At 38.8% G+C, this 20,763-nt stretch overlaps 1 protein-coding gene across 1 annotated transcript in view; it reads right to left on the bottom strand.

The window, feature by feature from the left end:
- Nucleotides 1-20,763, bottom strand: part of GMCL1 (germ cell-less 1, spermatogenesis associated) — a 53,209-nt gene that overhangs the window by 9,299 nt on the left and 23,147 nt on the right. The window contains exons 9-12 of the mRNA XM_003908769.4: nt 16,918-17,055; nt 11,099-11,168; nt 7,069-7,144; nt 2,018-2,163 (exon numbers count right to left, since the gene is read on the bottom strand). Coding sequence (XP_003908818.1) covers nt 2,018-2,163; nt 7,069-7,144; nt 11,099-11,168; nt 16,918-17,055 — 430 coding nt within the window. The remainder of the gene's footprint in view (nt 1-2,017; nt 2,164-7,068; nt 7,145-11,098; nt 11,169-16,917; nt 17,056-20,763) is intronic.

Raw genomic sequence — 20,763 nt, 5'->3', positions numbered from 1 at the left:
AGCCTGTGCTATTACACATATCTGGCCAAGAGAAATAATTTATAAATGTTTTTACTGTGGTAAAATATACATAACATTTATCATTTTAACCATTTTAAAGTATATAGTTCTGTGGCATTAAATATATTTCCACATTGTTCTTTACCCATCTCTAGAACATTTTCATTTTCCCTCGCTGAAGCTCCTTACCCATTAAACACTAACTCCCCACTTTCCCTTCCCTCAGGCCCTGGCAACCACCAGTGTACCCTCTGTACCTATGAATTTGTCTACTCTAGGTACTTCATATGAGTGGAATCTTATAATATTTGTGCTTTTGTGAGTGGCTTATTTCACTTGGCATGTCTTCCAGGTTCATCCATGTTTAGCATGTATCAGAATTTCCTTTCTTTTCAAGGCTAAATATGTTCTCTTTTATGTATGTACCATATTTTGTTTCTCTAGCATCTGTCAGTGAACATGTGGGCTGCTTCCACCTTTTGGCTATTGTGAATAACGCTGTTATGAACATAAGTATACAAAAATATCTGTTTAAGCCCCTATTTTCTTTCTTTTTTTTTTTTTGAGACGGAGTCTTGCTCTGTCGCCCAGGCTGGAGGGCAGTGGCGCAATCTCGGCTCACTGCAAGCTCTGCCTCCCAGGTTCATGCCATTCTCCTGCCTCAGCCTCCCAGGTAGCTGGGACTACAGGTGCCCATCACCACGCCCAGCTAAGTTTTTTGTATTTTTAGTAGAGGCGGGGTTTTCACCGTGTTAGCCAGGATGGTCTCGATCTCCTGACCTTGTGATCCGCCCGCCTCAGCCTCCCAAAGTGCTGGGATTATAGGCGTGAGCCACCGTGCCCAGCCTAAGTCCCTATTTTCAATTCTTCTGGGTCTATACTCAGAAGAGAAATTACTGGATTGTATGGTAATTCTGTTCAATTTTTTTGAGGAAGCGATATACTATGTTCCATAGTGTCTGTGCCATTTTATATGGCCACGAGCAGTGCACAAGGATTCTAAATACTCCACATTCTTACCAACACCTGTTACTTTTGTTTTTTTTTTTATTCTGTTTTTATTAATAGCCATCCCAATAGGTGTGAAGTGAAAGATCATTGTGGTTTTGGTTTGTATTTCCCTAATTAGTAATGTTGAGCATCTTTTCATGTGTTTTTTAGCCATCTGTATATCTTCTTTGGAGAAATGTTTATGCAAGTCTTTGGCCCATTTTTGAGTTGAGTTTTCTTTTTAAATTATAGAGTTGTAGGAATTTTCTGTATATTCTGGGTATTCATGTCTTGTCAAATGTATGGTTACAAATATCTTCTCTCATTCCCCAGGTTGCCTTTTCACTGTCCTCTGATATATGGGTTTGTGATTTTGATGAAGTCCAATTTTATCTATTGCTTCTTTTGTTGCCTGTGCTTGGGTGTATTACGGAAGAAATCACTGCCAAATCAATCGTTAGGAAGCTTTCCCCCTATGTTTTCTTCCAAGAGTTTAATAGTTTTAGTTCTTATGCTTAGATCTTTGATCCATTTTGAGTTAATTTCTGTATTTGGTGTAAGGTAAGTATAAACATATGACTTTTAAATCATATGTTCATTAAGCTATTATCCAATTTGTCAGCTTCTGGTATCCTCTCAGAAAAAGATTGCTAGCAACTACTGGGCAAAGTTTAATATATTAAATCCTTTAAAAAGTTAAGGATAATACATGTTTTCCTGGAAACATATCTTGCTACATATTTCAACAGTCTGGAATTTGCTAGGAATAGCAACAAGGCGATAACTTCAAGGCTGATATTCCCTATTGGTATATATTCCAGCCTATTCATTCTCCCTGACATACTAGATCTTATGATTCTGATTACTGACAATACATTTCACAGGAATGGAGCCTCATCATTTCCTACCACTTTCACATATACTGTAGCTTACCAAAGTTCTACTAATGTTGGCGTAAATTATCAAGGTTTTATTTCTTACATTTCCTCTGGAGTGAGGAGGAGTGGGGTGGGGAATCTCATCCTACCTAAATGCTATGCTCCTTCGAGGCTGTAAACTGACAGATCCGCTACATGGCTGATTCAGTGTATTGCGTTTGAAAATGATGTATCGATTGGTGTAAGTTACAAGTAGGTCAAAGCCGAAGTTAAAACCCGTCCAACGCCAGCAGTACTAAAAAATACAAGAAAGAAGACTTACTTCAGTTTATCATATTAGCAAGTCAAAAATAAAAAATTCAAAATGTCTTTTGTCTCTAACTCATTACAAGTGTTTCCCTCATGAGTGGCTGACTTTTTGTCAGTGACTTTTTCTTCAGGCTTATCACCCCAAACTATACATACATCTATGCCAGAAAAGCTGCCCTTATGATCATAATTCTCTAAGCTACTTTCCTCTTCATGATCAGTTTCCTTATCTCTTCATACTGCAATTCTACCATAAATAATAATGCTTTTTTTTTTTTTGAGATGGAGTCTCACTGTCACTCAGGCTGGAGTGCAGCGGCATTATCTCGGCTCACTGCAACCTCCACCTCCCAGGTTCAAGTGATTCTCCTGCCTCAGGCTCCCAAGTAGCTGGGACTACAGGTGCCTGCCACCACGCCCGGCTAATTTTTGTTGTTGTTGTTTTTTGAGACACAGTTTTGCTCTAGTTGCCCAGGCTGGAGTGCAATGGCATGATTTCGGCTCACCACAACCTCTGCCTCCCGGGTTCAAACGATTCTCCTGCCTCAGCCTCCCGAGTAGCTGGGATTACAGGCATGCAACACCACGCCTGGCTAATTTTGTATTTTTAATAGAGACGGGGTTTCTCCATGTTGGTCAGGCTGGTCTCGAACTCTCGACCTCAGGTGATCTGCCCGCCTCAGCCTCCTAAAGTGCTGGGACTATAGAAGAGAGCCACTGCGTCTGGCCTTTTTTTTTTTTTTTGTATTTTTAGTAGAGACAGGGTTTCACTATGTTGGCCAGGTTGGTCTTGAACTCCTGATCTTGTGATCCGCCCGCCTCAGCCTCCCAAAGTGCTGGGATTACAGGCATAAGCCACTGTGTGAAGCAATAATAAGGCTTTTCGCTGCAACTCTATGTGACTATATAGCTTAGAGCACTAAGAATCTAGATGGGGGTAACTAAGAACCCATTAAAATCTCCTTGCTGCCGGGCGCGGTGGCTCAAGCCTATAATCCCAGCACTTTGGGAGGCCGAGACGGGCGGATCACGAGGTCAGGAGATCGAGACCATCCTGGCTAACACGGTGAAACCCCGTCTCTACTAAAAAAACACAAAAAATTAGCCGGGCGTGGTGGCGGACGCCTGTAGTCCCAGCTACTCGGGAGGCTGAGGCAGGAGAATGGCGTGAACCCGGGAGGCGGAGCTTGCAGTGAGCTGAGATCCAGCCACTGCACTCCAGCCTGGGTGACAGAGCGAGACTCTGTCTCAAAAAAAAAAAAAAAACAAAACAACTCCTTGCTTTAAAAATACTCTAAAATACCTTAAGTGACACATAACTGGGTTATGTAAATACCATCATGGGGTTCACGAGTTTGTTTATTCTATCAGCTAATAGTTAATGTGAGAGTATCAGATAAGGTGGTGTGATAGAGAGAAGTAGTTAGGGCTTCAAGTGTTTGGCTGACACCCTGGATTGCAATTCAGTATTAACTGATATTTATTGAGCACATATTATATGCCAGGCACTCCTATAAGCAATGGAATCATAGCAGTAAATAACATACAGTTTCTGCCCTAGCAGAGGTGAGGTGATAACTGTAAGGGCAAAGCTTTTTTTTTTTTTTTTTTTTTAGAGACAAGGTCTCTCTATATTGCCCAGGCTGAACTCTAACTCCTGGGTTCAAGCAATTTTTCCACCTAATCCTCCCAAGTAGCTGGAACTGCAGGTGCATACCACTGTGCCTGGCTGGAGTAAAGGTTCTGAATAGGTGAGCATGGATAGAGTCCAGTACAAGAGAGGGAATGGACTAAGAAGCAGGCAGTTCATTTTTCTAATAAGAGGAAAAGCATAGCGCATAGCTATAGATGCAGGTAGACTGGCAGAACTACTGGTAAGAGGATGTACAGATTCTCTTTTCATTGCAGTAGGCAGCAAGGCCATCAGGTAAGAATAAGGGTGAGAGTATTGCCCTTTTGAGGAGAGAAGGTATGAGTTACCTCAGCTAATGGGAGGATCAGTTCACTAGGGAAATGCAGACAGATCATGATGCAGCACTAACCTACTTGAAATTCATGGTTACCACATTCAAGTGGAACCTAATGGGGTATGGTGCTTGTCTTTAATCACATTCATCTGTCTGGATGCAAGCATGGAGTGCAACCCTTAACAAGAGTTGGGGTTTAGCCAGGTGAGTTTAACATGTCAAAGAGGAAAAAGAAAAGTTAAAAGAGTATAAGCAAGCGACCAATTTTAAGATGGAACACAAAATATAAGTCAGGCAAAGAAAGAAGTAGAAATGTGGTCAGAAAGGTGATAGGGAAAGGTTGCAAAAATAATGTATTATATAGCCAAATGGGGTTAAAAAATTGTTGGAGTCCAGGTGCTAGAGAGAATGAGCTAGAAAGACGAGGTGGGGTCTGAAAACAGGATGCCTGAAATGGAGATTTTGAAGGTGGTGTAGTAATTAATAATGCAAGGGTATGCTCATGGGAATGGATGCCTGAGGTAGGGTGGAGCACAAGAGCATGGGGGAAGGAAGGTCAAGGAATAGAGATATTGAAATCATCAAGACTGATAATAAGAATAGTGATAAAGAAAGGTAATGAGGGCTGGACGTGGTGGCTCACGCCTGTAATCTCAACAATATGGGAGGCCAAGGTAGGAGGACCACTTGAGCCCAGGAGTTTGAGACCAGCCTGGGCAACTAGTGAGACCTCGTCTTTACAAAAAATTTTAAAAAATTAGCCAGGCGTGGTGGTGCATGCTTGTAGTCCCAGCTACTTGGGAAGCTCAGGTGGGAGGATCACTTGAGCCCAGGAAGTCAAGGCTTCCGTGAGTCATGATTGTGCCACTGCATTCCAGCCTGGGCAACAGAGTGAGACTCTGTCTCAAAAAAAAAAAAAAAAGAAAAAAGAAATAAAAAAAGAAAAGAAAGGCAGTGAGCTCAGTGAATTATGGCCATAATAAGGGTAGTAGGTGGTATAGTAGAAGCATTTGCTTCAAAGTAACAACAAGATCTGGAAGCAGCAACAAGGAAAAATGTGAACTAAAGAAAACTATTCTTTTATACTCTGAACATCTATCATAATATAAAGGCAAACATAGGCTGGGTATGGTGGCTCACGCCTATAATCCCACCACTTTGGGAGGCTAAGGCAGGAGAATCTCTTGAGCCCAGGAATTTGAGACCAGCCTGGGCAGCATAGGGTGACCCCCATCTCTACAAATAGTAAAAAATAAGATTAGCTGGGTGTGGTGGCATGTGTCTGCAGTCTCAGCTACTCCACAGACTGAGGTAGGAGGATTGCTTTCAGTTCAGAGCACTGAGGCTGCAGTGAGCAATGATTGTGCCACTGCACTCCAGCCTGGGCGACACATTGAGACACTGCCAATCAGTCAACCAATGCAAACATAAAACAATCAACTTTTAAAAATTAAAAATAAATAAAGTAAAAATGAGGAAAAGTTTGGGATAGAAATAACCAAATGGGTATCTATATAAGGCTGATTTTTTTTGAAAAATAAAAATTATAATTAGTTGGGGGGGAATATTTAAAAATGTAGTTCATGTCCCATTAGTAGATTGTAAAATCAATTGAATAGGATACAATCAGCTGGTTTTGTTTTGTTTTGTTTTGTTTTTGAGACGGAGTCTCGCTCTGTCACCAGGCTGGAGCGCAGTGGTGTGATCTCAACTCACTGCAACTTCTGCCTTCCGGGTTCAGGCGATTCTCCTGCCGCAGCCTCCCGAGTAGCTGGGACTACAAGTGTGTACCACCACACCCAGCTAATTTTTGTGTTTTTAGTAGAGATGGGGTTTCACCATGTTGGCCAGGATGGTCTCGATCTCTTGACAGTGTGATCTGCCTGCCTTGGCCTCCCAAAGTGCTGGGATTATAGGCGTGAGCCACCACGCCCAGCCACAATCAGTTTTTTTTTAAAAAAAATATTAAATAGATAGCTGGGCATGGTGGTTCATGCTTGTAATTCCAGCTATTTGGGATGCTGGGATGGGAGGAGTGCTTGAGCCTGGGAGGTAAAGGCTGCAGTGAGCTGTGGTCATGCCACTGCACTCCCGATTGGGTGACAGAGGGACAGCCTGTCTCTAAATAAAAAATAACAATAAAAGTATTAAATAGAAAAAAGAATCTCTGGATGCACAGGCGTAAGTATTGTTTTCAAATACTGTTCTTTCACTCATATACATTTATATTGGGTGATAATGAAAAAATACCTTTTTTTTTTTTTTTGAGATGGGGTTTCTCCAGCCAGGCTGGAGTGCAGTAGCATGATCTTGGCTCACTGTAACCTCTGCCTCCCAAGTTCAGGTGATTCTTGTGCCTCACCCTCCCTGGTAGCTGGGTTTACAGGCACGCACCACCATGCCTGGCTAACTTTTGTATTTTCAGTAGAGACAGGGTTTCACCATGTTGGCGAGGCTGGTCTTGAACTCTTGGCCTCAAGCGATCTACCCACCTCAGCCTTCCAAAGTGCTGGGATTATAGGTGTGAGCCACCGTGCCTGGCCGAGAAAAGGTAATTCCTAATGTGGGTAACAATCAATGGATCTGAATGTCCTTGATTTAGGATAACTGTAACACAGAATCACTTTTAAGACTATGTAACAGATCCCTCACAATTTCTTCATCTTAATTTCGGATTGCTAAGGTACCCTCTTCTTGTATCTCTTATCTGAACTCAAAATTTAAGTTCGGCATTCTCATACAAGTCCAAGTAATCAATCGCTACTGAGTGTGGTGGCTGTAACGCCTTTCCCAGAAGATCATGCTACAGAAAGTATACAAGCTCTTCTGAGGTATGACAAGTGTCATGATTATTACTTACAGGTGCAGGATGTGCTGATAATACAATTTGTATGAGAATATTAACAGTCACAACCCATACTTACTTCACCATCTTTGGCAAGCTTTCTACCACACCTCATGCTATTTCCCTCTAGTTCTTCTTTATTGATTTCTTGAGGCCTAAAAATATACATAAAACATGAACTCTCATAGAAAATATGCAACTAATAATTGAAAAAGAACTATGAGTTAAGGACAGAAAATCTTGCTACCAGATTTAAAAATAAATTTTTGTGGTACAGATAAAAATAACAATGTGTTGATTAAATTTAGTCTATTACCTTTGCTAGATAAAAAAGATTTAATATCTTCTATGTTTCACTTATTGCCCTGACTTCTGGACTACTTTTATTAGGGCTCAGTCAAACCAGAGAAGAGGAAAAGAAAAACTGAAAAATTCTATTTGCCAAAAAAAAAAAAAAAAAAAAAAAGCAAAAGTCTACTAAGTAAAACAAGTTAAAATCTATTATTTCTGTAAATAAGATGTGACTTGATATCACCTACCACTTAACATTACTTGTTTCACATGCAAACCATTTTTCATGTAGTGTAAGTATGCAAAATCAATATTTAATAGAAAATGTAGAATTTTATCAGTTAAGTCTTTACTTGGTTCCCTAGTTTAAAAACCTTAATAAATTAAGAGAAACACTGTTATCTCAAGTTGTAATAAATATAGTATTATTATTAGCTTTATAATTCCAAATGATAATAGCAATACAATACATTCATTCATATACTCATTCACAACATGAAGTGTCTAGAAACTGGGTAAAATAATAGCATATATAATAGATAATAAAATAATGAAACAAATACAATAAATAAATAAGTGTAAATAAGACTAATAAAACATGTCCTTGATATCCAAGAGCTCAGTTTAGTAGGGAATTAGACATAAGTAATAATTATAATACAGTTAATTATAATAACATTAATAGTTTGTGGTTTGTGATGTTAAGAGCATGAAGAAGGTACAGATTTATTGCCCATGGTTAGAGGGGGATCATTAGAGAGTAAATATTATTTGTGCCTGAGTGGAAGCTTGTTGGGTGAGGTGGAGGTGAGGGGTGAATTCTAAGGAGGGCTAAGAGTATTCCAGGCAGAAGAAATAGTGGATAAAAAGGAACTGGAGCATAACAGAAAACCAAATGTAAAGGAATTTAATACAGCTGCAGCATACGAACATAAGAATTTAGTGCACATTTAGTGCAGATGAACATGAAAGGAGATGAAGCTAAATGCATCTGGGATAGAATGCTGACAGTTCCCACAGGTCATGCTAATAAGTTTCAACTGCTCTTGTAGGTAACTAGTTCCCAAGCATTTATTCTGTAACTTTAAAATTTTTTATTATGAAAAACTACAAACATATGAAAGCAGAGAAAACAGTGTAATGAGCCAAATTTTCTTACCATCTAGCTTCAATAATTTTGAATACCAATACTATAATCCCTTAACTATCATCAAATATCCCTGGACATATTTAAGTAGAGGAGTGACACAGTTTTATTTCCGTTTTAGAAAGATAACCTTCTTGGCAATGTAAACGAGAGTTTTATGAGGAGAACCCCAGAGGGAGACTTGACATCAGATTATAACCTAGCATCCAGGGAATATAGTGTCTTCCTCACTTTAGCAGTCCTGCAGCAGTGAGCAGATGCTTGGTTTATCTGCTGAACAGAACATTTCCTAAGCGGGAATATAATCATACACAGTTGACCCTTGAACAACAGGTTTGAACTGCTTGGGTCCATTTATACACAGATTTTTCTCAACCAAAATCAGATAAAAAATGAACTATTTGGCCAGGCGCGGTGGCTCATGCCTGTAATTCCAGCACTTTGGGAAGCCGAGGAGGGCGGATCACAAGGTCAGGAGATTGAGACCATCCAGTCTAACATGGTGAAATCCCGTCTCTACTAAAAATACAAAAAAATTAGCCGGGCATGGTGGTGGGCGCTTGTAGTCCCAGTGGCTGGAGAGGCTGAGGCAGGAGAATGGTGTGAACCCGGGAGGCGGAGCTTGCAGTGAGCTGTGACTGCGCCACTGTACTCTAGCCTCGGCGACAGAGACTCCGTCTCAGAAAAAAAAAAAGAAAAAAAAAAAAGCAGTATTTGTGGGATGTGAAATCCCACTTGTATATGGAGAGCCAACTTTTTGTATATGTGGGTTTTGCAGGACTAAACAACTGTGGGACTAGAGTATGTGTGGATTTTGGTATACGCAGGGGTCCTGAAACCAATTCCCCCAGAATGACTGTACCTCTTAGGCAAAAAACTAAACACTTATTCTAGTGCAGTATCTTAGATGAGACTCTATATTACCCTCAATAAGGATATGGGTGAGGAAAATCTTGAAAAGTAAAGAACATCCAAAATCTAAAAATTGAATATACAGAAGATATAGGATGATTTATAAGCTACTTCATACACTACAAAAATGCTTCAGTTCTCAATTCCATTAAACAGTTCATTGTTACTTCATATACTACAAAATGCTTCAGTTCTCAATTCCATTAAATAGCTCATTGTTACTTCATATACTACAAAATGCTTCAGTTCTCAATTTCATTAAATAGTTCATTTTTTGGTTTCAATTTATTATTTGTATTTCAACAACCTTTTTTTTCTTATTTATTTTTGGGACGGAGTTTCGCTTTTGTTGCCCAGGCTGGAGTGCAATGGTGCAATCTTGGCTCACTGCAACCTCCACCTCCCAGGTTCAAGCGATTCTCCTGCCTCAGCCTCTTGAGTAGCTGGGATTACAGGCATGTGCCACCACACCCGGTTAATTTTGTATTTTTAGTAGAGACGGGGTTTCTCCATGTTGGTCAGGCTGGTCTCGAATTCCCAACCTCAGGTGATCCACCCACCTTGGCCCCTCAAAGTGCTGGGATTACAGGCGTGAGCCACCGCGCCCAGCCTCAACAATCTTACTATTATTTATGCTGGATAAATATACCAGGAATATAGTTGAAAAAATATATAATTATAATCAAAGTAGAAACTAGGATCCTGGATAATAAAAATCTCATAAGCATCATGAATTTATGTAATACTTTCATACACTTACTGTTTGGATGAAAACTTATAATTAGGTCATTACTTAAAAAAATTCTTTGGTATATAAAAATGAGTTCAAAGAGATCAGGGGCAAAAAATTAAACTTCAAAGGTCTTTCTGTATTCTCAGTCTCTTCATAATACCTATATATTAAGAAGCTAGCAGAAGGATCAAATCACAAATATAAAAGTTCTGTGAACTACAAAACACTATACCTCTTTCCTTTAAGATGAAGGAAGAGCATTAATGTTTTGTGGGGGGAGTCATATGTTTTTGGGGAAGGTATCCGTAACCAGATGGTGTTTTTGTTGTTTTGTTTTGTTTATTTTATTTTATTTTATTTTATTTTATTTTTGATACAGAGTCTCACTCTATCCCCCAGGCTTGGAAGTGCAGTGGAGCAATCTCGGCTCACCGCAAACTCCACTTCCAGGGTTTAGTAGAGACAGGGTTTCATTATGTTGGCCAGGCTGGTCTCAAACTCTTGACCCCAAGTGATCCTCCCACCTCAGCCTCCCAAAGTGTTGGGATTACAGGCGTGAGCCACTGTGCCTGGCCTGCATGGTATTTAAATTCATTTTAGCCTTAAAGATCATCAAAACCTATTTATTACATTAATTAGAATTTGATAATACTACCATAAATAAGAAAAAACTGATTTACCTAGACATAAATATAAAAATTGTGCTTTATGAAAGCATTACCTCAAATAATAGTTCAGTATGTCGAAAGAAAATCGTATGATACTAAGTGAAACAAGGTATACAAGGATTACATGTTCGATTTTACTAACAAAGTAAATGACATTTCAATAATTGCATTATACTAATTGACCAGAAAGACATTTATAAGACTGATAATGTTGCAAAAATATAATAAAAAGTGATATGATCTTTACTTCAATAGCTTGAGTTTTCAATACTGTTAATTATTTTTCAACATAATTAATGCATTAAAAAATCCATAGCAAAATTTTTTAACGAAAAATCATATGTTATAATATACTTACCCCACCTCACTGTCTTGTTCTGCCCGCAGCATAGCAAACCACTGCTGTTTATACACAGAAGAGAGCCATTCTGAAATGTAAGAATAAATTAATAAATAACAACTGAAGAACATAAAGGATTTAAACATTCATAGTTGATAAAATTGTTACCATTTCTAAATACAAGTTTAAAATAGCAATTTAAAAATTAGGTAGCTTAGGCCAGGCATGGTGGCTCATGCCTGTAATCCCAGCACTTTGGGAGGCCAAGACAGGTGGATCACCTGAGGTCAGGAGTTCGAGACCAGCCTGACTAACATGGCAAAACCCCATCTCTACTAAAAATACAAAAATTCGCTGGGTGTGGTGGTGGGCACCTGTAATCCCAACTACTTGGGCGGCAGAGGCAGGAGAATCGCTTGAACCCAGGAGGTGGAGGTTGCAGGGAGCCAAAATCATGCCACTGCACTCCAGCCTGGGTGACAGAGTGAGACTCCATCTCAAACAATCAAACAGACAGAAAACAAACAAACAAACAAACGAAACTGGTAGGTAGCTTATATTTTACAAACATACTATAATGGCTTAATGATCTTTAAAGTGGTAAAGGTTATATAGCTTTGTCTCAGGATAGACTATACTTATATTGCATACATTTAAATTGGGATGTAAATCCTTAGTTAAAAGCATATTCTTGCATTTAATGTTTTCCTTTTCATAGTTCATATTAATTTTTCAATTGTAAAAATCATACCTAAAACTATATTTTTAGTTTTTACAGAAATTCTGATAGAAAATTGAATAATAAACTCTTCAGTTATTAACATCTAAAAAATAACAATTAATTTGTTTTTTTTGGAAATCCCTAAATTAGTAGATGAAACATGCACACTCAATAAATAATTCTAGAATATTAGATTTAGATAATATAAAATTAGAATATTTTAAATTATTTGAAATAGAATAAAAATTATAATTATAGACATTCCTTTAATAATAAATACACCTTTTTCCCACAAAATAAGCCTGTGTAAGTGGAAATGTTAGTTATTTTAGATAAAAACAGATTAAAAATAAGAGTAGGCCAGGTGAGATGGCTCATGCCTGTAATCCCAAGCACTTTGGGAGGCTGAAGTAGGAGGATCACTTGAGCCCAGGAGTTCTAGACCAGCCTGGGCAACATAGTGAGACCTGATCTCTCCAAAATCACGAAAATTAGGTGGACATAGTGGCGTGTGCCTGTCGTCCCAGCTACTCAGGAAAGCAGGAAGATCTCTTGAGCCTGGGAGGTCAAGGCTGCAGTGAGCCCTGGACATGCCAATGCACTCAAAACCTGGGCAACAGAGCAAGACCCTGCCTTAAATAAATAAATAAATAAATAATTGGCTTAGCACTATTTATCTCTCTGCTCTTGTTTATCCCCAGCTAGGGTAGTTTTTCCATTTTTTAAAAGTTCTTAAATTATTTTTCAATCTCTGTCTAAAAGAGGGGTGGAAATTGTAGTGCAATTAAAATCTGGATTGTCACTTGCTAGGTATCTACTTAATAAAAGTAATCAGGTGACTTCCAATGATTTACTGGTGTCTTTCCTTAAAACATCTTATAAATACAAATACTTTTTTTTTTTTAGAGAGAGAGACACGGTCTCGCTCTGTGGCCCAGGCTGGAGTCCAGTGGCCGTATCTTGGTAAACTGCAGTCTTGAACTCCTGGGCTCAAGTGATTCTCCTCTCAGCCTCTAGAGGAGCTGGGACTACAGGTGTCTGCCACCATGCCTAGCTAATTTTTCCATTTCTTATGGAGAAGGGGTCTCCTGCTTCAGCCACCTAGTGCTGGGATTACAGGCGTGAGCCACCATGTCTGGCCTAAATACACTTTTGAATGTTTCTTTCAGGGTCCTCCAAAATTATATTCTTGATATTATAAGGAATTTAAGTGTCTAGCACAGATAATTTGTCTTCATAGGTAAATACTAGTAGCAACTATTGCATGACTCAGCACACATATACTCATATATGTTTTTAAATTCTTTTTTTTTTTTTTGAGACGGAGTCTCACTCTGTTGCCCAGGCTGGAGTACAGTGGTACGATCTTGGCCCACTGCAAGCTCCGCCTCCAGGGTTCACACCATTCTCCTGCCTCAGCCTCCTGAGTAGCTGGGACTACAGGCACCCGCCACCATGCCTGGCTAATGTTTTGTATTTTTAGTAGAGATGGGGTTTCACCAGGTTAGCCAGGATGGTCTCGATCTCCTGACCTCATGATCCACTGGCCTCAGCCTCCCAAAGTGCTGAGATTACAGGTGTGAGCCACTGCGCCCGGCCAAAAATTCTTATATATGTGTATTTAAAGCTGATCACTACCTATTAAAATGCCTGGAGTTTGAAACTCATTGATCTAGAGATAGCATATGGCATTTCATGATTCATTTGTAAAACTGGAATGAGTTACACATACGTGTATATTCTCAAATATCATGTTAGACGTATCCCACAATTTTTTTTTTTTTTTTTTTTTTTTGAGACAGAGTCTTGCTCTGTCACCAGGCTGGAGTGCGGGGCATGATCTAGGTTCACTGCAACTTCCGCCTCCTGGGTTTGAGCGATTCCCCTACCTCAGCCTCCCCAGTTGCTGGGATTACAGGCATGTGCCACCACACCTGCTTATTTTTTGTATTTTAGTAGAGACGGAGTTTCACCGTGTTGTCCAGGATGGTCTCGATCTCCTTACCTTGTGATCCACCCACCTCCGCCTCCCAAAGTGCTGGGATTACAGGTGTGAGCCACCGTGCCCAGCCAAAAATGTTTTAGAATTTAAATTGCAAAATTTTTGTATAACCTCCTTTAAAACCAAAAGCATTTTAACAAGTTAAAAACATGAGTACATATTTTTGTTTCTCTTGTCATGGCTTAATCCAAAAGAGTAAAAAGTCAAACTTCAAATCTTTCTGGTCACTGGTAGCTCAAGGATTCTAGGTCCCATGTCTTAAAAGCAGCATTCCAAAAGTAAGTCAATGTAACACAAGTTCAAATGCAATGTTAATAGCATTGCAAAAGGAAAAAAAAAAAAGAATCCCTGGTAAAATATGGGATGAAAAGAAGTGAAGCAGGTTCCTTTACACAGAGTTTTCAATATGTTTATATGCAATCATTTCCAAAAAGGAAGAAACACTAGGCAGAGTTTGCCAGAATCCTTTTTGGCAGAGAGCTACTGTTGGCTGGAAAGATTCTGAAAAAGTGCCTTCAAGAAACTTTGACTACGTAGACTAAACTTTGACTAAATAGTAATATGTTTCAGCACTTATTTTAAACTTTATCAGACCAAGGTCCAAAATAAAAACTCAAAATAGGGGCTAGGTGCAGTGACTCATGCCTGTAATTCCAGTATTTTGGGAGACCGAGGCGGCAGGATTGCTTAAGACTAGAAGTTTGAGAAGAGCCTGGGTAACATAGCAAGTCTCTGCCTCTACCCGCCTGCCCCTCTCCAGGCCACAGGGCGAAAAAAAAAAATGGGCATGTCAAGGTGGTATTTGACAGTGTCATGGATCCGATCTGCAGCTGAGATCTGGTCTACAGCAGTTTTGAATATAAACACAGTATTTTCCCAATGGAATAAATGAGATACATGAGACTGAATTTATTTAGATTATTTCCCTAGTTTTACACAAAGAATATGGAAAGGGGACCTCTAAAACAATATTATTTGAAAATGTCATGTCTTACGTTTACGAACTTTAAAAAGCAAAAAAAGATACTTCCTAATTTGCCCAGCATTTTTTGTTTAAGTGAAGGGAAAAGTGTATCTTCAGGTATACATACACTCACACGAATCCACTTAAAACTAATATGGCTTATAGCAAAAAACTAAGCCTACAAGTTGAACTACTTTATGAAACACATAAATCAGATGTAGATAATGAAGATGAGTGACCAAACATTTACATAGTAAAAATTCCTACATGGACAAATAGGAGTACTCTGTATAGAGCATCTAGGTAGAAAATAGTAACACAAAATTATGGAGAAGCCTGGTTCAAAAACGCTTATGTATAATAACATAAAAATCTAGTTCTGAAGCTATTTTCTGAATTTATTACATGGATTTATATACTTTTTCATTTTCAGTAACTTATTTTCACAAAACTGACAATGAGGTAATTGTGTAGAAAGTTGGAACAGAGTGGCAGAAATTGATATAATTGCTGAAGGAAATGAAAAAGAGAAATAACGAACTAAAAGTAGTATAAGAAGTCCCAAGGTTCAAGCTTAGTGTTGAAATGTCAATTTGCAGTGACACCAATACGAGAGCTGTAGAATGCTCTGCAGCAGTACTCAGCACAAAGTAGAGTGCTTGACACAGTTGAATCCTAAAATAAAGTGCTTCTATACAAAGTCCCAATTCAACTTTTAATTAAACATGTTTCTAAATTTTTTACCTAAAGATGGCAAACAGATGTACTCAAACTCTCCATATTGCCAAATGCCTAACTTTGATTAATGTTAACACGTTTGGCACTATTTCTGAAAAATGATCAAGTTTTAGGTTGATTAATCAAAATAATTTCAACTCATTTCAAATCTAAGATACCTTCCTATTGACAGCATATACCAATCTATCTCAATAATGTGAATTAGGTGGCTTCCTTCTGTCCCTTCACAATGTGATAAATATGTGGTAAATAATTATCTGTAAGATATGGTAACAACGACTGACATCTGCCAGAAAATACAGGATCTAAACTCTTTCTGATTCTATATTGAATAAACTATTTTAGACTAGAAATACTTGTACCCATCTTGCAATCCAAAAATATAAAGCTTATCCACTTGCATCACAGGCACACTTAAATTAAACCACTTTAGAACAAACTTTTCCCCAATCTCTTTCAAAACTCATTTGCAAAAAGCCTTAAAAGGAAGTACAGTTAGAGTGGCATATGTAATTGGCTTTGGCATCTAATATTACATCATTGCTAGAGCCTGGTATTTAACAGATACTAAAACTATTATAGAACTGCTATACTATAAGGAATGTAAAATTCAGAGAATTTGTGATTTAAACAGCATCTATAAACTTGCTGAAGTGATTTTATAAAAATGCACCACTTCCAAATATACCAGAAGAGTTAACTCTAAGTTTTTTTTCCCTTCAATTCCTTTCCAAATAAGTATACAGATTTCAGGAACAATTTAAATCTATAAACATACAGCTATGTCACAATTAAGGTGTAAAAAAAATCACAACTTTTTACACAAATCTGTAACTCTAATTATTACTGCAAACATGACATATAAATCTTCAAACAGAAATTCTATTTTCCATTTCTTATATGTATATATAGTACTAAATGGAATTATTCACAAGCACTAGAGATTTAACTCAGGTAAATCAGTAGTTATTTCAAAAAATTTAAATTATAATTAGCAAAGACACATTTGCTTCAACATGAAGTTTAAGACTTTAAGAAAAAACCAGAATAAACAAATTTAAGGAGCACTAATAGAAAAATCAGTTATGATCTTTAAATACTTCAAAAGTCATTTTTAAAAGTCTGATCCAAAATCATGTACTGGTTTATTAAATTAAAGAACATCCATATTACAGAATACTAGATAATCATTTAAATATTCTAGAGAGTATTTAATGAAATATGATATGGGAAAATACTCATGATATGTAAGCATGGAAAATTACCTCTATAGTATGATTCCACTTTGGAATAAACATGTATACCTTTTTGGGATTAATAATTTCTACTTCCTTGTTCTATTCTATGATCTATATTACTGTTATAATCAGAAATATATTACTTAAAATTACAAATTCATTATGTTCTCTTACCTGAAGGTACTATAGCATCTTGTTCAATAATTCTTGCAGAGGCCAGATCACTGATAATATATTGTAACCTTAAATGTCTGAATACCGACACAAATGGTTTTCCTTGTTCAGTTTCAAGAAAGGCCATACCTTCAAAATCTATAAAAAACCATGTAAGTTAAACAGTCATTCTTTTCAAACCTATTATTCTTAAATGTTTTGATGGACGGGAGATACACACATACACTCACGTCTATTAGAATACAAAATAAGGTAGTTTTAAAGTTCTCAAGAATTTTATAAACCTTAGGTTTACAGATAAAAACATACGGAGATTTATTTTAAAATCCCAGGAAATTAATTTTGGTCCTAATGAAACCCCTGGGCTGGGAATTCAGCTGTTTCTGGGCATTTGGCATTTATAGCGCAGCAAGCTGGGAAAGGAAGGCTTGAGAAAGGTACTTAGGGTTACACACTCTCACCAGAATCCCCCTCCCAGGAACCGAACAGGCCAGTGAAACTCTGGAGCCCAAAAGCCTCACTCAAGGGTAAGGTACACAGGACAAAGACTATCTCTTAATTTCTTTTAACTTACATTTCAGCTACATGTAATGAACACTAGTTAACATACTAATTCTCTATTGAAATACAAAATAAGAAAGACTACGTATGGCTAGCCGTGGTGGCTCACGCCTGTGATCCCAGCATTCTGGGAGGCTGAGGCTGGCAGACTGTTTATGCCCAGGAGTTAAGAGACCAGCCTGGGCAACATAGTGAGATGCTATCTCTATTAAAATAAAATAAAATAAAACAAAATAAAATAAAAGACAGACATTGTAGCCATAGTTTTGCAACAGTTGGGTAGTATTCAGTTATTATTAAGATAATTCAAGGCTGGGCACGGTGGCTCACACCTGTAATCCTGGCACTTTGGGAGTCTAAGGTGGAAGGATCACTTGAGTCCAGGATGTCTAAGATCAGCCTGGCCAACATTGTGAGACTCCCATCTCTACAAAAAATAAAAATAAAAAAATTAGCGAGGTGTGGTGGCATGTGTCTGCAGACCAGACCCAGCTCCTCAGGAGGCTGAGGTGGAAAGATTGCTTGAGCCCAGGAGTTAGAGCTTGCAGTGAGCTATGATTGTGCCGCTGCACTCCAGCCTGTGTGACAGAGCAAGACCCTGTCTCTAAAATAAATAAATAATAATAATAATAATAATACTGAAAACAGAATAATTCGGCCGGGCGTGGTGGCTCATGCCTGTAATCCCAGCACTTTGGGAGGCCGAGGCGGGTGGATCACGAGGTCAGGAGTTCAAGATCAGCCTGGCCAAGATGGTGAAACCCCATCTCTACTAAAAATACAAAAAAGATTAGCCAGGCGTGGTAGTGGGTGCCTGTAATCCCAGCTACTTGGGAGGCTGAGGCAGAGAACTGCTTAAACCTGGGAGGCAGAGGATGCAGTGAGCCGAGATCATGCCACTGCACTCCAGCCTGGGTGACAGAGTGAAACTTTGTCTCAAAAAAAGAAAAGAAAATAGAATAATTCAAGTTTATGAAGTATATAATTTTTTTTCTTTTAGGGAGAATTTAAGGTTATTCCCAAAAATTACCCTCAGTTACATTCCAGTGTGCTTTCATGAGTCAGAAGGAAAGGTTTAGGGTTACTGCTATCAAACAGGTATTTGTACATGAGCCCTAGTCTATGTTTTCTGTGAAACGACATACACCCAGGAAAGTATGTACACCCAGTCCTGTTGCTATTAAGGATAAGGAGAAAAACAAGACAGTTGCCATTATAGACTATTATGTCTCAAACCATGCTTCACATAGAATACAGGTTTTCTGTAGACCAAAAGGTGTTCACTAAAATATTTTTTTCCTGAAAATTGTAAAAAGACAGCCAAGTTAATGAAAAGAATTTCCACATTATCTCATATATTTTTTGTATTCCCTTGGCACCTGCTTAGAGTCAGCAAAGCAAACAAGAAAGCAGTAAATTCATTAAAAAAATTAATAGTTAACTTTGCTTATTTATACAACAGGTGTGTGACGGTGGATTTATATCTCTTGCTTTTAAAAATAACAACATTGGTTCTAGTTCACACGTTGAATTAAATGTGCCAATTTCATGGGGTGTGCTGAGAATACCATTTTGTTTTTACAGGTGTTCTGTCACATGAACAAGACATAAAAATCTAATTCTGGATTGTCTCACAGAAATCTGGTGATTATATCTCATGAAGCCTTTTCGTCAAGGCTGTAGAAGAGACTGGCTCATTTACTTCTGTAAGAATTTACAGAACCAAAAAAAATGTTTTAAAGTTGCTTGCTGGACAACATGTGGCCATACTTATTCCATCAGCCAAATTCAATAGCAATCCTTAAGTATAATTGTGTAGAAAACTTTCTAAATTTCTATTGTTTCTTGTAGTCCTGATCCATATAGATCTGAAAAGTCAAAGAATTAAGATAACTTAAAAGAAATACACAAAAATATATGCCGGGTGTGGTGGCTCACGCCTGTAGTCCTAGCACATTGGGAGGCCGAGGCAGGCAGATCACTCGAGGCCAGAAGTTCAAGACCAGCCTGGCCAACATGGCAAAAACCCATCTCTACTAAAAATACAAAATATTAGCTGGGTGTGGTGGCATGCACCTGTAGTCCCAGCTACTTGAGAGGCTGAGGCAGGAGAATTGCTTGAATCTGGGAGGCGGAGGCTGCAGTGAGCCAAGATTGCACCACTGCACTTCCAACCTGGGTGACAGAGCAAGACTCCGCCTCAAAAAAAAAAAAGAAAGAAAGAAAGAAAGAAAGACATACACCAAAATATAACGAGTGAGGGATCACAAGTGATTTTTTCTATCCTATTTCCTAAGTATGCATCTTATTTACAATTTAAAAACTATTGAAAATGACTCTATAAAATCTTCACAGAAAAACAAGAGCATTAGACATACATTTTAGTTTGTGCAATCAATGTCTCCCTGAAAAGTTATGTTGAACTGTAAACTTTCACACCTCAGGGGCTGGGAGGGAGAGCCTCAAGTGGGAAACCAGAAGTGGACCACAGCTTGCTTCTCTAGTTTCTGCCACTTAGGCTACAGGGCAATTTCTCTTTTGATTGATCGCTGTGGTGGATCTATCTGAAGCACAAATGATCATAAGGTTCTATCAACATTTGCCTAACATCTGCTGTTTCTACTGAGTCCCTCTGTCTTTTTAACTTCTTTTTTTTTTTTTTTTTTTGAGACGGAGTCTCGCTGTGTCTCCCAGGCTGGAGTGCAGTGGCGTGATCTCGGCTCACTGCAAGCTCCGCCTCCCGGGTTCACGCCATTCTCCCGCCTCAGCCTCCCAAGTAGCTGAGACTACAGGCGCCCGCCACCACGCCCGGCTAGTTTTTTGTATTTTTAGTAGAGACGGGGTTTCACCATGTTAGCCAGGATAGTCTCGATCTCCTGACCTCGTGATCCACCCGCCTCGGCCTCCCAAAGTGCTGGGATTACAGGCTTGAGCCACCGCGCCCGGCCCTGTCTTTTTAACTTCTTCTCCATCCTTGTCTCTTTCCGGTTTTCTTTTGTCTTTTTTTTTTTTTTTTGAGATGGAGTCTCGCTCTGTCACCCAGGCTAGAGTGCAGTGGCTGGATCTCAGCTCACTGCAAGCTCCGCCTCCCGGGTTTACGCCATTCTCCTGCCTCAGCCTCCCGAGTAGCTGGGACTATAGGCGCCTACCACCTCGCCCGGCTGGTTTTTTGTATTTTTTAGTAGAGACGGGGTTTCACCGTGTTAGCCAGGATGGTCTCGATCTCCTGACCTTGTGATCCGCCCGTCTCGGCCTCCCAAAGTGCTGGGATTACAGGCTTGAGCC

The sequence above is a fragment of the Papio anubis genome, chromosome 14 (assembly GCF_008728515.1).
Source record: "Papio anubis isolate 15944 chromosome 14, Panubis1.0, whole genome shotgun sequence".
In the NCBI taxonomy this organism is placed as follows: domain Eukaryota; kingdom Metazoa; phylum Chordata; class Mammalia; order Primates; family Cercopithecidae; genus Papio; species Papio anubis.
The sequence above is the reverse complement of the archived record's forward strand: the minus strand, read 5'-3'. Positions and strand labels throughout refer to the sequence as shown.